The sequence below is a fragment of the Pithys albifrons genome, chromosome 7, assembly GCF_047495875.1.
Source record: "Pithys albifrons albifrons isolate INPA30051 chromosome 7, PitAlb_v1, whole genome shotgun sequence".
Classification (NCBI taxonomy): domain Eukaryota; kingdom Metazoa; phylum Chordata; class Aves; order Passeriformes; family Thamnophilidae; genus Pithys; species Pithys albifrons.
In genome coordinates, this window is record NC_092464.1 from 10,198,632 (window position 1) to 10,216,621 (window position 17,990).

General features: G+C 39.3%; 1 protein-coding gene across 1 annotated transcript in view; it reads right to left on the reverse strand.

Annotated features, from left to right (window-relative positions):
• Positions 1 to 17,990, reverse strand: part of PTPRN2 (protein tyrosine phosphatase receptor type N2) — a 652,515-nt gene that overhangs the window by 380,883 nt on the left and 253,642 nt on the right. The window contains exon 9 of the mRNA XM_071560012.1: positions 16,805 to 17,172. Coding sequence (XP_071416113.1) covers positions 16,805 to 17,172 — 368 coding nt within the window. The remainder of the gene's footprint in view (positions 1 to 16,804; positions 17,173 to 17,990) is intronic.

Genomic DNA, 17,990 nt, shown 5'->3' on the forward strand with positions numbered 1-17,990 from the left:
TTGTTCACTTGGAAAGAATGACACCATTTCCACCTGCACAACATTAACTCAATTAAACTGCCTTGCAACAGCACCTTAGAGCAACATCACCAATCTTATTTATATAAGGAGAAGGCAATTTTGCAACCACCACCCATTCTCCTGCTCATGGCGTTCCCACATGTGCCCAGTGCAAGCAGAAAGTACTTGTGGAACTTTTGCATACTATGCTTAATTTCCAGGCTGCTTAATTTAGTTTCTGTATTAGGGAGTGGGGGTTTACTGAGCAATATGTTTCCTCTACTGATTGTGAGGATACAACAACTGTGGAACTAATTCAAGAGAAAGTATTATGTAAACCAAGGAAGAAAGACAAAACATAATTGTTCAGGTAAGGAACAAATAGTAAGATACTCCACAAAGAAGTTTTAAAAGTAGAAAGAAACTTTTTAGACAACTCCAACTGAACTATTTTATCAAGGTCAAAGATTTGGAGAAAAGTTATTGGTGGGGGTTCACATCACTTTGTCTGAACTAAACAGAAGGTCCCTTCAGCACAGAGTTGGGAGGAGAGAGGGGAACCTCCTTAGGGTGATAGGTCTTGCTGGCACTGGAAGCATCACGGCACAGAGTGAGTCTCGGGCTGTGGGCCCTCAGGTTCTGGGTTCAACACAGGTACCATTCACAAGCATTCTCTTTTGGGAGCATGTGATGTGGCATTTCAGAACAGTGAATTCATAAAAGAGAACTCACAGGTTACATGGGCCCCAGAGACACAAAGCATGAGCTGGAAAAACCAAAAGCAGCAAAAGGCCCTCCCATGGCTACTATTTATGTTTCCAAGTTCTCTTGAGTCTGGCTAAGCCTTTCTATGTCCAATAAAACTAATGGTGTCTGCAGTGTCTTTAACAGTCCTGCTTGATGGGCACAGAACAGGCTCCCCAAGGCAGTGGGCACAGCACCAAACCTGACAGAGTTCAAGAAGCATTTGGACAATGCTCTTAGGCACATGATTGGGTTTTTTTGGGTTATCTTGTGCAGAAACAGCAGTTGGACTTCAGTGATCCTTTTGATTCCCTTTCAACTCAGGATACTCTATGATTCGATTTTACAACTACCTTTTTTTGATCAACTTAAAGATTTCTGATCACTTTTGCTCCAGAGTTTGGCCTTAGGAAGTGTCAACTGCTGGATGGCATAGCACCTCTTTGCAAAGGATATAGATATTGCCAGCTGAAATCTTGAGACAGTTCTTACTTTGGTTTTCCTGCCTTTGCTCTCATTCCACTTGACCATTTGTCTTTTGCATCTTCTTTCAAATTAACTGTACTAAAATACAATAAAAACAGCTAAACCAAAAGCTGATACATCTCACAGTTTAAAATAATTCTTCTGAGATCCATTCCATGCCTAGTTCTCTACAGCTTGGAAGATGAAAAGAGAATCAGAAAGTATGTAAAATTCATGTGTAGCTAACTTTCTTCATTGCTTTATCTTCTAATGCCATCCCTATCTGTGAGTGCTACCCCAGTTGTTATTTTCCAGTTGACAGATTCAGACCCTACTGAACAAGTAGCAGAACTTTGTCTCACTCAGATGCCAATCTCTGTCTCATATTATTGGTAGAATATACTTTGACACTCTAATGACAGTGGAGAAATAAATGGGGAATGAAATATAAGTCTCTCCTTTGAGGTTATGTAGATATATGCAAAGTCTGGCAGAGCATCACCTGCAAAATATTCTACTCCTGCTTTCGTGTAAACTCACTTTTCAGGGCACGGCTCTTGCACTAAGTTAGTTATACCTTCTGCAGAATATGTCCTATATCTCTGCTAAAAATAGCCAATATTATATGGTGGTACTACATTATCACCTCAGACGAAATGGCTCCCCAGCTCACTTCAAGACTATGATGTCATGATTTAACGTCACGACATAACTATGAAAATTTCCATATCCATTTTAACCACGTGAAAAATAAATCCTCCAGTTTAGACCTGCTGGGTTCACCTAAAACCATACTGAACCAATCACCTCCTTATAACTTCATCAGTTTTGTCTGCACAACAAAACAAACAAACAAAAAGGCAGGATCTAGGCTATAAAGCTATTTTATTTAGAGATGAATCTGGAATCAAAGTGCAGGAATAAATATCTCTTAACCTTAATGTGAGCTGCTGAGCACTTCTGAAAATTAGTATAATCCATTTAAATGTTCAGGAGTGGATCTGGGAGCCAACTTTATGTAATTGTCAAAGCATTTCCAGAAAGTGTACTGGACATTGAATACAGGAAAATTAGATTGTCTGGTGAAAATAAGATTCCGTATCTTCCCATGTCTAAATCCCTCCCAGTGAGGAAGCTGAAAACAGAAATATTTTAAGGAACAATTCACTCAAAGAGGTAATTTAAATAATAGAACACTGAATGATAATCTGACTCTGTCATTGACTAAGATTACGCTTTTCAATTTACATGAAAAATGCAGTGATGAGGAGTCATTTCTAAAATCTGGTCCCATAAAGTTGGCACAACTTGGAACAATCCCATTAAGTGATTTTCTCCTTAGTTCTCGTTACAAAATGTATAGGCTTTGTTAGCCTTTTTATTTTTAATCTGTCTATACAATCCCACCTTTTTCAGAGGCTTTATACCTAAGTGAGAGAATATCTGTAGCTGAACAAATTATGAATGAGGAACAGAATATGTCGTTATTGGCCTATCAAGTCACCCTGGTCAAGACATCTTCCTGACCCTCGTTTCCACTATTCATTAAATGAAGTTAATTATACCAAATTTCCTTGTCAGGTTCCTGCATTGCTATATAAAAGACTTATTATTAAACTTGCATCCCTTCTGGACTAAGAATAGAAAGCCCAGTACTATTGACTCTATATATTGCTCCCTACCAAATATGGAGCAGAAGTTGCAACGTGAAAATTAACACAACGTGAAAATTATCTTTTACTTATAATAAAAACTTCGCTCATTCTCCTACCAAATTTTTTTTTTCCAAACTTTCCAAGCACGGGGGATGTGACTAATTTTAGATCATATTTAGAGCACCCTGATCAAGGTGAAGTTAACTTCTGCCTCACTGCTGAGTTTCCTTGTTAAAGGCCTGCTGTGGGCAAACAGAGGAGGATACAAGAGTCTTATGGGCCAGACGTGCTTCACAAATGGCCAATTAGACCACGTCAAGAGGAGTGCTGAAGGTTGGATGCTTTCCTCAGGACCAGTTCAGCTTCATGCTATTACCAGAACAATGTTACAAATGGATTCCACGTTTCCAAGAAATTCCCGAGATAAACAACAAATCAGATGAGTGAGAACAACCACTTTGAATAATGGACTAATTTTGACCTGGACCTAATGATTTATGCATTCAAGGCTCAAAGTTTCCCCTCCTGGTTAAAGAACAACAAGAAAACATGTAAATGAAGGCACAGGAGTTGTTCTGCAGGGAGAGACACTGGCAGTATGGCCAGCTCTGCATGCTGAGCTAAATGGAGCTCAAACTCTAATATAAGCCAGTGGGCAATGTCAAAGGGAACAAGAGGAAAAACAGAAGTAAACAATGATGAAAACTATATGTTCTGTATTTCCCAACATGCCTGTCAAAACAATCCCATAAATTGATCCATTTTGGTAGCAAAAACTCTGATGCAGTTATACAGATGGCTTGATTGCTGGTGTTTGCCAAGCCTGCTCTCAGCCTGAGGAGAGCAACATGTAGTTCAATGTTATTCTGAGGTTATGTCAGTCTCACAAGCAGTTGCTCTCATTTGCTTTCCCTCCTCCTAATTGCCAAGAGTCTTTGGAAACCCACTTACTGGACCCCAAAATGCCCCCTTAGTGCCATCATTCAAATTCTGTATTGTCTTTACCAGACTGTACCCAGTGCCCTTCCAACACTCTGTTTAGCAATTGTAATGCAGCACTATAATGGACATCCAGTCAGCCCTGTCAGATTAGTTCAATTGAATCGTTTTCTGCAAAAATGAAGAATAATCTACAGTACAGAAGTAGGCCTGACATTGGGAATTGCATTCTTTAAACCTAAATGTCACTCTAATCTCCAGTAAAATCTTAAGTAAGGTAGGGTTTGATCCACCCAAAATTTGCTTAAATCAGAACACAGGCAATGAAGGCTAATTTGTCCATTTTCAACAGTGCTGAGCACCACACTAAAATTGCAAGTCATTTCTCTGCAGCCTGAAAGTTCCCTGAATGCTTAACTGCAGTCCTCCCAGCAGAATCAGTGTTTTCTGAGGGGGTAAATGCCACTCACACCCAGCCTATCTTTGGTGATCCCAACTCAACACAGTCACATCTCCACTCCACTTATTTACCCTGGAGAATGTTCCAAAGTTTGGCTACACCTGAGTTCAGCTTGAATAGTATTAAATGCCCATCTAAATAAGAGGATGAAGTAGAGCTTGAACCTTGAACTTTTGGGGAGGAGACATTTTATTTAGACTGTTTACTTTAAACACACTTTATTTACTAATGCAAAACACACACATGCTCAAAACCTGTTTGGACCAGCAGTTTTCCTTACTCCTGAATGAAGCAAGTTAAAGTCATGTTCTGTCTTGCACTTTATCCATCTTTCTCTGTTGCTTTTAAGCCTGAAGATAAAGCACTGGGCCATCAACAGGATGATGGACAGTGCTATCACTCCGGTCTGGTACACAGAGCACTCTCCTCAGGTGCGGGAGTTAAAACTGCTCCGGCCAACTTCAGTAAGATCTCTTCCATCAGCTGCTTCACTTTCCAACTCTGCAGTAATGAGCAGAAGACAAGCAGAAGATACTAGGCATAGTGCTTGTCAGCAGAGGAGCACCAGACACACTGGATCCCAGAACATCCTGCTTGTTTGGCATGTCTCAATGAAACGGAGAGGTCCTTTGCAGTCTGGGCTGTCTCCCGAAATATTCAAAAATCTCTTCTAATCAGTGGAAGAAAGAAGATGCCTAACCTCCCTGTGTGGGTATGTCTTCTCCTGTCTCTGAGGGAGCTCAATGATGTGAAATGCTGTGGATGACATCCTTGGGGAATATGCACAGCATCTAGCAGCTGTTAAGTTTGGAACCTAAACGAGGCACTCTGGCTTTCACTCTAAATTCTGAAACAACCACATTTCAGCTTTAAACCTAGAAAGGTCCTTTAAAGGGAAAAGGTCCTAACACATGGATAACAAGTCACACACCAAAAGCTCTTGAAAACAAAAGCTGAATGGACTAAATATGTTGAAAAATTTAATTTCAGAAACCAATTTTTATTAAACAATGAGAGTTATACACAGGTAAAAGTGCTGGGTTAGAACTGTAAGATTCTTTCTCATTTGAGTCTTTAATTCCCTCATTCACATGTTAGCAAAAAAAATTCTACCAGAAGACCTAGTCTGACAATTGTCTGGATGAATTCATCAAAGATCAGTGAATTCTAGTGGGGGTACTTACCTGATCTGAGGTTTGATCTGAAAAATGTAATTTTGTTGGTCCTGCTGACCTCTATATTTATTTTGAGTGTTTAAGATTTTTTAACAGTCATTCACTTAGTGAACACAGATAAGAATTTCTTTCATGTCAAAGACTGTTTTTTTAGTATTGATATGAATGTAATTTTTTCCTGCCTAGACTTTTAAATACCGAATTTTAAGAAATATGCTTTCCATATTTAAAAATAATTATTTAAGGATGTTCCACCTGGCCATTTCCCAAAAATGTCTCTGTTTAGACTGACATCAAATTGGCACCCTCTCATTTACAGGGCAACAGTCTGTAACAGTACCACTTTCTTAGTGTAGCACAGTCTCCTCAACACTGCAGATAAAAAGCTAAACATAAAAAAATAAAGTTCAAAACTATGGGTCTGTAATACCATCTGGAATGCTTTAGAGAGTCAAATAAAGAGTCCACCATTAGTATTAATAATGTTCAGGACTAGTTTTCTCTGGCTGCTAAAACCACTTGGCAGCAGTGTGGACATCGACTGGGTGCAGGCAAACTCCCTGCTGATGGGAGGCTGGGGAGAGCAGCCTGGCCAGCCCCAGCACAAGCTGTCACCCTCCCTCCATGCCTGGAAAAGAGCACGTATGTTTGTCACAGGGCTCAGGCTGAGCAACAAGACTCTGAGGTGTCCAAAGCAACTTCTTGCGTATGACTTAGGAGAGTTGCTAGGAACTGCCTCTTTGCTCATTACTTGCTCTAACAAATACAAAGTGTTCAGTCCAGCAGAGGGGGGCGGTTGTAACAGGTCAAAGCAGCTTCATCATTTTTAACCTCCCACTTTCATGGGCCAGTGTCAGGCGTGACTTTTTTTTCCACCATATCTCCATTCTGAGGGCACTGCTTGGCAAGGAGAAGCAGAGAAGCCAGAATGCCAGGACTTGGGTGCTGTCTCTCTGTGGGCAAAGGGCAGATGCCCATCAGCTATTACTGCTTTGCCTGCTAAAAGCAGTCAGGAGGAAAGAGTAGAGTGGGAAAGCAATGTCCATTTCCCGCTGCTGGGATAAAGAAGAAGTAAGAAGAGCAGTGCTGAAGGAAGCACATTCCCAGCAGCACACACTAACTCCGGACCCTGAGTCAGTTCTGAGCAGCAACCACCAGTACCAGACTGGAGGTTATTTTAAACAACCTCAGCTGTGCTACTGCCTGATTTTCTGAAACCATCAATAAATACAGGACAGCCTAAAGATAGGTCCAAAGAAATAAAGTCCAAGAAAATTCAGGAAAAGTTCTGCAGGAGGGTGAGAAAAGTAGACAGATATGCCTCTGAAAGGATAACCTCAGGAGCAGTCTATCCTGGGAAAAACAATGCTCTGACAAACAAAACCCATGGGTTCTTTAAATTTTTTTGTTTGTTTTTTGTCTTGGAAACTGTCGTGTTTACACTGCTAACAATCAAGAACAAAAGATGTAAAGATGTTAAAAAAGTTGTTCAGTAACGGTATTCAAAAAACAGTATTTCCTCAATTCTGTGAGTGAACACTCAAAAGGTGTGAGGGTTACTACGAGATTGGCTGTATTTAAGGCAGTTGCCCAAAGTCCAGTCAAAAAGTGGCAAAACATCTATCTCTCTATCTATCTATCTATCTATCTATCTATCTATCTATCTATCTACCTATCTATCTATCTATAGCTCAACTAGAAACACCTGACCAAATAAATATCATACAGGAGAAAACCAGAGTCCAGCTGATTCATCATCTGACTCCAGAGGTCTGGAATGGTGCCATTTTATCCTTACATGAAGCTCAGGTTTAATAAAACCTTAGCCATGCCCATTCCCTTTGCACCATGTGCACTGGCATCCCAGGCAAAGAACAGGGACCACAAGTGAGTTCTTCTTGCTTTATACCCTGCAGCAAGAATATTCCTTCAGAAAATAAGTAAGGTTATGGTATAATTCTAAAAACAAATAGTTAATGTGATAATGTATATGTTCAATTCTTATTAAAATCTCTTTTTAAAAAATCTCCTGCTGAACTCTTGACCTCAGGGATATGTATTACACTAGTTTGGGAAATGGGCCACCACCTTCCAGATTTGCATGCCTTGTTCTAAATTTTCAAGTCTGAAAGTAAGTGCCACCACACCAAGGGCAGGATTCATCTATATAAATACAGCAAATCTTGTCTTCAAATTCTCCACAGCCTCAGAGCACAGACTATGAGGAGTTTTAAGAATACCTTTTTTCTTTTTTTTTTCCCCAAACTACTATTTTTGTTAATGTCTATTATTCTGTCACACTTATTCCAGCTGAATTTCTTCTAACATTGTGCTTCCTAATCCCTCAATGTATTTAAATCCATCTGGAATTTTTCTAAATCCTCCATAGTTCTTCCTAACAGAGACAATTTGCCGATGGGGTACCACTAATCTCTCTACACGCTGAGAAGCAGCAGTTCATGACGAATCTTTCTCCCCTATCTCATAACCAGTTCTTAATCTGCAGTGACACCCTGGCCCTTGCTCCGTGACTCACTCTCCTTAAAGTCAGTATGAAGAACATCCCATTTATCTCCTGGTGATTTGAAGGGTAGGTACAACTTGCGGGTTTGCTGCAACAGCACCTTTTCTCCAGGGAGAGTCTCGTATCTCAACAGAAGGTTCTTCAGGCCCGAGGGTCTTCCACATGTAGTGCTGCCAAGATGGAGAGGAGAGGGTCCTTGGCACTGCCTCCTGGAGGCCCAGGCTCACTGGCCTTCAGATATAAATAGCCAGGACTTAAAATGTGTAGCTTAAAATAGTAGCTAATGATTGATGTGGTCTCAGTGTCAGTGATCACAGACAGCACTTCTCCATCTCAGTGAAGCTGTAAAAGATACTAGGAAAGCTTTTATTTTAAGGATACAGTTTAATTCTCTTGGATTTATCTTTTTTTTTCACCTTTTTTTTTTTCTGCTAAGATTAGTAAATATTTTAACAAGCCACATAATGGGAAAACTCAGCTACTGAAGTATGAAATAGGTTGATGCAAAGCTTTTTGTGTGCAAATTTCAGTAGTAACAGACCTATGGGACAGCTGGTGATGCTACTGCAATAAACAGATGTAGATTTACCAAAGTTCCACAAGAGATTTTAACTCCCATCTTTCCACTGACTCCCGTCTCCTGGGAATTGGCACTTTTTAGCACACCGTCACCACTGCTCTCTGACCTGAAAGATCATTTACCAAAACTGCCTCTTTTAGGTGCTACTGCCAACATCTGAGCCACATTGTCCCACAGTACAAATGAAAGATGTTACATTAGCCTGAGGAGGGAATCAGTGGAGTAAGTTGTCATCCACACCTGCCCCATGGATGGAGAGAGTGCTCCTGCCTTAGGTAGAACATAGAATGCTGGAGAAGACACAACACGGTGACACCACTCTGCCATTCTCATCAGGTTGGCAACCATCAGTACAAAGCTATTGAACTCAGCCTTCTCCAACTCCTACTCCTCCTTTTCTAGACACAAAGGAAGCCTCAGTTGTCACAAGAAAGATGCATGTTATCCATACAATGGAGAAGAAACTGAGACATTAGAGGGGTTTGCTCCAGGTCATAGAGGAGGTAAGTGCCATAGCAAGGACTACTGGGAACATTTTAGCATCAAAGTAATTTATGGTGTTGCCATTAAATTCTTTCTCAGCCTACCAAGCTTAAAAAAACATTTAGACACTGAAATTGTATTTATCTCTCTTGCCTGGAAGTGCCCCTGAGAGCAACTCATCTGATAATCTATAATGAAAGTCCTGGGCACTGATGCTTCAAGTCTGTGCTGTTACAGCAGCCTGCCTTGTCTGTCTGAGCTTGAGCTCTTCTGTCCATGCTTCAATGTAGCTTCATACATCTTGAAGCACACATCCCCAGTGAGGGCTTAGAGAAGGACTGTGTTTCATGGATTTATTCGAGTTTGAACATGCTTTATGTCTTACGTAAGTTAAAAAAATATTAATTTTGTAAATGGTTCCCATTCATCTAGAATTCATGAGAGCAACCAAATAACTTTTGAGCACAGAGCTATTCACCAGATTGTTTGAGAGCTGCCTGACTTCACAGCACTGTTATCGTAATCATTTTAAGGACACTGCAATTTTATTGCATTGGGCTGCACTTTTGTTTTTCTATGCTTGTTTCCTCAAAGGCTTTATTAGCCATAAAACCCTTTTAAGCTCACTTCTTTTTTGACAGCTCAGCAAATTCCCACTTTCTGTAATTTTTTCCCTCTTTTCCCACCACCAGTAAGTGTGAATTTAAACCTCTTAATACAGACAGATTCAAGTCCAGACCAATTTGTAACACAAATGACACTTGCTAAAAATCAGTGGCAGTGGTCAGGCTATGAAGGTCAGAGGAGATAACAGCATCATGGAAACACGAGAGTGAGAGAGAAGTTGGGAAGGATCAACCTTCTGGAGTTATAATGGAAGTGTGACACTGTGCCAGCCTGTACTTGCATTACTTTGAACATGCACTACCTCCAGCTGTGTTAATAGTAACAAATTCATACAGATGGTTTGTCGCCAGAAGCACAGAAATAATGGCAATAATTGTGATGTCCTCCCTTCTGAGGCTGAAATGGACCCCACCAAAGTACTCCCTAATGCATTTTAAGCTGAATGCTAGAAACAGCTTTGGAGTTCACTCGTTGCGCACCCTGAATCTCTGAGGCCAAAAAGCCTTGAAAATGCTAAACTGTTCTTTTGTATCAAATTACTTCTTCATAAAAGTAATTAATAAATGAGATTGAGGACAACTGATGATACACATTTTAATGCACTTCTGACTTTTCATTCTTTCCCTTCCTTCAAATTACTCATCTTCCTTCAAGGCAGTGTAAAGCCCAGACCAATTTAAAATGCAAGTGGTTTGAATTAAACATTACAAATATCTGACATCATAGTGTTAAAAGAAAGAAGTAAAGAAACACAAATATTAGTTGATAAGGGAACTAGAGCACCTCCCCTGTGAAGACAGGCTGAGGAAGTTGAGCATGCTCAGCCTGGAGAAGAGCATGTTCTGTGGAGACCTCACAGCAGCCTTCTAGTGTCTGAAGGAAATCAGAGAGGAGCTCTGCATCAGGAGCTGCAGGGACAGATCAAGGGGGAATGGCTTCAAATTGACGGAGATACGGTTTAGATTAGATGTTAGGAGGAAAGTCTTTACTCTGACAGTGGTGAGGCGCTGGAATGGGTTGTCCAGAGCAGCTGTGGCTGCCCCATCCCTGGCAGTGTTCAAGGCCAGTTTGGATGGGGTTTTGAGCAACCTGGTCCAGTGGAAGGTGTCCCAGTCCATGGCAGAGGGGTTGGAACAAGATGATTTCCAAGGTCCCTTCCAACGCAAACTATTCTATGTATTTATGATTTCTATCAGAGATCCAAACTTTAAAGATTTTTAAACTGACTTTTTATGAAAATCATTCTACACACTACTAAGAAATTAAATTTATTTTGATAGCAGATCTAGTGTTTAGATTGTGACATAGCTTCTTCAAACAAGTGCCAACAGAAAAGCAGAATCTCTACTCAAAAGAGAATATAAAATGTTTTCTCAGTTCCAATTTATTCTGTGTGCTCTTAATTGGTCCTCACTTATTTTCTACTTATGAAATTATTTCATTCTAATTTTCAGTGGTCAACCATTTACATTTTATACACATTATCTGAGCTAAGAAACTCAAAAAAAAGTCAAGCATGAAAATGAAATGATGGTCTTTTTATATCTGAGCTTCCCAAGACTGGGCAGAACAGCACTGATGAAAAGGTACTATCAGATAATAGACTGCATTGTAATTCAGTACGTTCCATTCCCAGGAATCCTGATCTTTGGCTTTTTCCTTCTCACTCATTTCAAAAGTTTAAAATTCATCACTGTTTCATAATGTTCTGGATGGTAATTAACAGAAAAACATTGTAATATACTAGAAGTGTTGACCATATGGTATTGTGAGATCTTGCAGCATCTCAGCGTTTGAACAACTACCACTGTTTATAAAAACTAAGCACGGCCCCACCCCTACTCTGGGGTTATGTAATGTGCAGTTCTGTGGCCTGGAGTCAGCAGAGTCACCTGAGCCTGCTCACAGAGGTGTTGTGGAGTACCTGCTTGCCCAAAGACCTGGCCTGAGACCCAAAAGAGGAGAGCTAAAGTGTCACAGAAGGCATGGAAAGACAGGAATGAGTGTCTGGTCTGGGAAACTACACCAACAGCCACTTCTGTTCATCTAAGTGGAGAGATACAAATGGGAGGGAGTCCTTGCGGCACCACTGGGGACTCCAGGCACACTCCCACAATTGCCCCTTGCCTCTCATCAGCTCAAGGGGCAGGAGTGGTTCCCTGTCATTACTGTTATTAGTGCAACACATGGGCTGGTCACCAGCTACAATAATTGAAACATTGTCTCTCTATGTTCCTTTAGAATTAAAAGTGCAGAGGTGGTCCCAATGGAAAGAAGAGGAAAACATCGGGGAACATGAATCCCTTTGAGGAGGGAAAGACGGGCACTCAGACAAACTCTTCCCTTGCAAAGTTATCTACAAGAGCAGGTGAGAATCATGTTCCATCACAATGTATTTTAACAGATTTTGAAAGCACAAAAGCTAAGGGCAACTGAAGTAGAAGAGATTATCATATTATCTCTGTACACATGACAGTGACAAATTCAAAATACACAAAGCTGAACTCTTGCATTAAAAAAAAGCAACCAAACAAAAGCCAGTGTTCATTACTCTCTGTGGCAAGGCCACAATGACTACCACTTTTCTGTTATTTTCTGATGGATTAATAAGAAGCATGAAGTATCATTTTCCTATGGGAATATATAATGTCAAAATCAAGGCAGTGAAGAAGTAATGTGGGGGATATGATCTCTGTCACTTACTAAGTGCCACAAGAAAACTGAAGAATTATGCATGAAAAAAGATTTCATGTCTAGAAAACTCTAGGGATCATGAATAATTACGTGTGAAGAGTTAGTAACAGAAGATTCTAGAACTATGTCTCTACCAGTTCTGGTGCTGAGACACAACACCAAATTTTGTCTGCTGGATAATTTCACAGGCAAGGAATTTCCATGTGTATCATTCAGACAGGGATCAAACTGTGTTGTCAGAAATAAAACCATGGGCTTAATGTTTAATGATGGACATTTATGGAACTTGGTTTTACAGGAAAGTGACAAAGTGAGAGAGAAAAATTTTACATTTAACTTCTTTTTCCATGTCAGTAATGCTGTTCCTTACTGATTTTAACAGACTTCAGTAGCAACAGATTTTCTCTTTTCCGTATTTTTATAATACTTTTTAGTTTTTAAAGCTAGTTGTAGAAGTTAATTGAAGAACACACACAATTCTCTTTCCCTTGACAAAGGGGCACTTGTAGGTAGAATAACAACTTCCAAAAGGACAGTGAAATACATGGAGAAGGTCAAATTAGTGTTTCTTTTTGTATATATGTATTAAAGGACAAGAACATTTTGTGATTATTTTTTAAAAATAGCTGAAAAACCTCACAGAATACAAAACCTCAGCTTATAAAAAAAATCAAGTCCTTCCAGAAACTAAGAACAATAAAACATATCAGACCTGTTTCGTTGCTATAGGTCTCGTGTTTCATTTTTCCTATTTATTTTAAATTAAATTTTTAATGCAATTATAATGTTTCCACCTGGTAAAGGAAACAAATAATGAAGATCTTAAGAAGACAATTCTTTAATGACCTGCCTAGGAAGACAGAAAACTTGGGGAATGAACCAAGATTCTGTACAATCCAGCTTCAGGGTACTAACCTGAACACCATCCTGAGGAAAGTAATCATTATATGCAAAACAGTATCATTTATCACATTTGTAAAGGTGGAGAAGTAATATCAAGCATTTGGAATTAACCTAACCCTTCAGCACACTAAATGGGTTAGACTAATCATATTCCTTAGCAATTTGATACTATAAACACAAGCTCCATTTTCAGTTTTTTTATAGCACCTAAGCAGAATACAAGCTACTCAAATTAAATGCACAGACATGTGTGTAGGATCCAATTCAGCTAACAAGTTGTGAGCAGATCTATAGCCCATGTAATTTTACATAGTCTGGAATTGAAAGTTAACATGTGACAAAACATGAACTATCCAGAAATTCCCTAACAGAACAATACCACAAGTTGGCTCACAAGCTGCCTGGGATCTAGTCTGGGATCTAGTATCTATATGAAACACTGCAAGCACATGTACTCTGATAAATCACAGAACAGGACAGGTTCCACTGCATTAGGTGTCCAAGCATGGCTTCAGACAAGCTTGAAAGACTGTGATAAGCAGTGAAAAGTGATAACTTTCAAACCAGGATTTTTCTCAGTGCATTTAAGTCTAGGTGCTCATTCTCATGTTTGGGAAATTGCCTTCCAGCATGGCTAGTTAAACTGTTGAGCTCATAGCAGCTTACATTTAAGCTTACTGGAGGTGGTAAGAACTACATGTTCTGGAAAGTCAAACTTTGGGTTTCCTCATGAGACACTCAGGAGACTAAACACTGTGTAAATGTTTGGATTGCGGGATCTAGGCCCTCTATTTTAGAGCAAATACTGACAAACAAATGGGAGTGTTGGCATTTTTCTAAACACAAAAAGTTTTCCAAACTTGAAGAACTAGAATTTCAGACAATAGGAAGAGCTCTTTTGTCCAAAGGCAAAGACCTCTCTTATTTTACAGCTCATACTGATGCATTGACACCATAACAAAGACCTATTTTATAACTACGGTCAAAGTAGAATACAAATGAAAATAATATCCTGTAGACATCTTTGTTTAAAAATAAGATTACTTTGGAATTTCAAAGTTAAAATTAGTAAACCAGCTCAAAGCAATTACACTGAGAAAAAGAAAAATCTCTCTCACACAAATCCTACAGTGGTAGAATAGCAATTTTTTGAAGGAGAAAAGAGTAAACAAAGTAAATCACCAATTTGATTGGTTTCTCAGCATAATGAAGTGCTGAAGCAGCACAGTGGAGGATATGCTGGACAATTTTCTACACCAAAACTATCAATTCATTCCAAAGCTTAGCACTGATGGATATTATGGATTGGTATGGATTGCACTGCTCCAACCATCTGAAAGGTCATTTGATAAACACAGCAGGAGTGACCTATTGTTCTTGTCATGGACAATCAGACTGCCATTTTGGCAAGTCCTTAAAGTATCACAAATCTTTTCTTCGAGTACTAGATGGGAATGTTTATTTTGGTTTGGGGCACAATTAAATGCTGGCATTTTAGCAGTTCAGGAAGCAATCTTAGTATCTCCTATGGATCATACTTTCAAAGCCTCAGAAGCTACTAGTGAATGAATTGCCCAGAAATGTCAATTATACCACTGATGAGAAACACCCTTAGGTTGGAAAAGACCTCTAGAATCGTCATGTCTAACTATTAACCAGCACTGCCAAGTCCACCACTAAACTGTGTCCCAAAGTGACACATCTTTTAAATAATTCCCTGGGCAGTCTGTTCCAATGCTTGGCAACCCTTTATGTGAAGATCTCCTTCCAACTCTTCTTGTAGATGGAGTTCCATTTGCTGACTTTCAGTCAGCTGGGACCTCCCCAGTTAGCCAGGACTGCTGGTAAATGATGGAAAGTGGCTCAGTGAGCACTTTGTGCAGCTCATTTTGTACTCTTGGGTGAAACCCATCCAGCCACAGGGGGTTATCTGTGTCTAACTGGTGTACAGGTTGCTGATCATTTCCTAATGGATTGCAGAGGCTCCACTGTGCTCGCCCCCCCATTCCTGCCCTTCCAGCTCAGGGATTTGGAGAACAACTGCTTTTACTAAAGGCTGAGGCCAAGAAAGCATTAAATACCTCAGCCTTTTCCTCATCCTTTGAAACTGTGTTTCCCCCAATATCCAGTCAAGGATGGACTTCTTTCACTTTAGATATCTAAAAGCACCTTGTCCAAAAGTTACTAAAATTATAATAATCTAGTAATAAAAAAGTACTTTTGGTTTTTCTCCTACTGAAATGGTAAAGAGGCTGAACAAAACTATGCTAAATTATATTTGTGTATATGGAGTCCTCTAGAACTAAGAACATTTGGATAAATGACCTTCTTCAGCAAGTTTCATTGAATAATAGCAGACATAACTCAGGGAAAAACCATCAGTGGGAGAGTAGCTAGGAAGAAAACCAGATAAGATGACACAGTGAAGAATCTCCAGGTTGTGAACACAGAAATTCAGAACATTTCCCACTACACAGAGCTCTGAAAGCTCTAAGCTTTACAGGATTTATGAGACAAATAAAGTCTTGATGGTCAAAGGAGATGGTATCATTAAGGTACTCTTGGGTATAAAGGAGCCTTCTAGATTGATGTGAGTTAAAAGAGCTGGGGGAAGTAATGCTGAGCTGGGGAAAAACTGGCTTATACTCCTTCACATAACATTCACAGGCAGGAACTAAGAGGTGTGTTAAACTAGAATATTCCATCAGTTTCTGCTCTGTTTCTCATATGCAGCCACATGCATTTCAAATGAATCCTCCCTGATCCTATTGCCTTCAATCCCATTGATAAGTTTGAGAGAATCAATACATGTTAAATTTCCTATCTCAGCTTCTTTATGATGCTGGGCAGTGATTTGTAAACTCATCCTAGAAATTCCTAATTTCTTACAGAAGAGGAGTCAGGAGCACTAACCAAAGTATAACATTGTTCTCATAGGATGTAAAAGTGCCTACATAGTTCCAAAAATCCAAATGTTCCCATAATGAACTGTGTATTACTAGGGGGCTAAAATTGTCTTTTGAAAGGGTAGTATTAAATGTCAAATTCATTACTGACATGACCTGAAATCATTAGGTCTTTCTTTCTAAACTAGCTGCATATGTGGTGTTTGGATTCCTATATGTGTTATTTTCAGATCAAAATGAATCCACAAAGAAAATCTTGTGCTTTATTATTGTGTATCATTCTTTAAAAGAATGACTCAGGCATTGATATTTAGACTACTTTCAAGTCAAATATTTAAAGCCTGCATCCTAACCATAAGCACACTTACTGACATATTGGAAGGTCACTGCAACATGAGAAGATAGAGAGAGGTCTAAGCAAAAGACCTACAAACTTAATATCTTCTGCAAGGAAGGAAAGTCAACTGCAAGAAAACGGAACTGTTTTCTTGTATTTTCATCAAAGTGCTGAACAGGGTCCAAACAGTTTCAGATGTATTAAAAATCAGACTTGTGGCATTTTCCTCCTGTACATTCATATTTCATTAGGTGCATTGACTTTATCTTTATTCCAGTTAAAAATGCCATTCAAATTGGCTGCTGTACTTACTCTTTCACTGTCACAATGTAGCCGTATTCTTTCTCCTCAGATGACTTCACTTCAAGTTCTAAGCCTTGTCCTGTATTTTTCTGAGGTTTTGCATAGGAGTTTCCATCCTGCAGTAAAACATTCTTAACCCAGGAGCTGGTCTTGCTTGGGTCTGTGGAGTCAGACTCACTGTTCTCTGCAGTTGTCAGCTCCCGTGAGAAAGTCTCGCTTTTCACATTTTCTACTCCAGCATTTATTTCCTCTGAGGAAGAAGAGTCAGTTGCTTCAGATTTCTTGGTTTCTATCTTAGTAGATTCCTCAGGATCTTTGGGCATATTTTCAGGTAATGCATTTTCATTCAAGAATTTAATTAGTTTTGCAGTGTTCTCCTATATCAAAAGAATAATATTGGTTTTAAAACTAAACACAGGAGTGTTATACTGAACCAAACCTGTATTCAATCTTTCAAACTCTAATTGATATAATAAAGTCTACTCATACAACTATTGCATGGTCATTTTCTTAATTGCTATAAGCGGCCAGACTATGTTAAGAACACAGTGTTTATTCAGTAATAATCAAAAAGCATTAAACTATCCCACTATATTTTCCCACTAGTTTTCATGTGTCTGTGTGTTTGAGTATGGATGAAAATAACACTTTATTACCAACTAAGTTAATGAAAAAAAGAAAGAATAGACGTATCCATCAATATGCCTATGTGTTGGGCCTGGAAACACACATACTTCTTGGGTCCCACCAGTTATAACACAGGTAAGGGAACAGATATTATATGACAAGTTCTATTTCTCTTACTCTCTAGAAGGGGGACAAACTGGATGTGAGTGCTCCAATACACATGTGATCTACAGAAAAAATTCTGTCTAATAAATCAAAACAATAAAAGAGCAAAAGTCAAAACACGTGCCTGGAACAGTTCATTAACCAATGTCATTATATAACTTTATTGCGGTCAAGCATTTGGGAGGAAATGGTGGTTAATGGGCACTTTGTGCTCGGTGTCACAATATGTTCGATTCTACCACATCCCCTATTCAAACTGCCACTGAGAAATCTATATATGGGATCCTCTGTAAGTCTATTGTGAATACAGCACTTCATTCCATGAATCTCATGGGGGTGGTTAAAGCTCCTGCCACATTGTTCACATGTGTATTTTCCTTGCTTGGTAGAAGAGCTGAAAAGA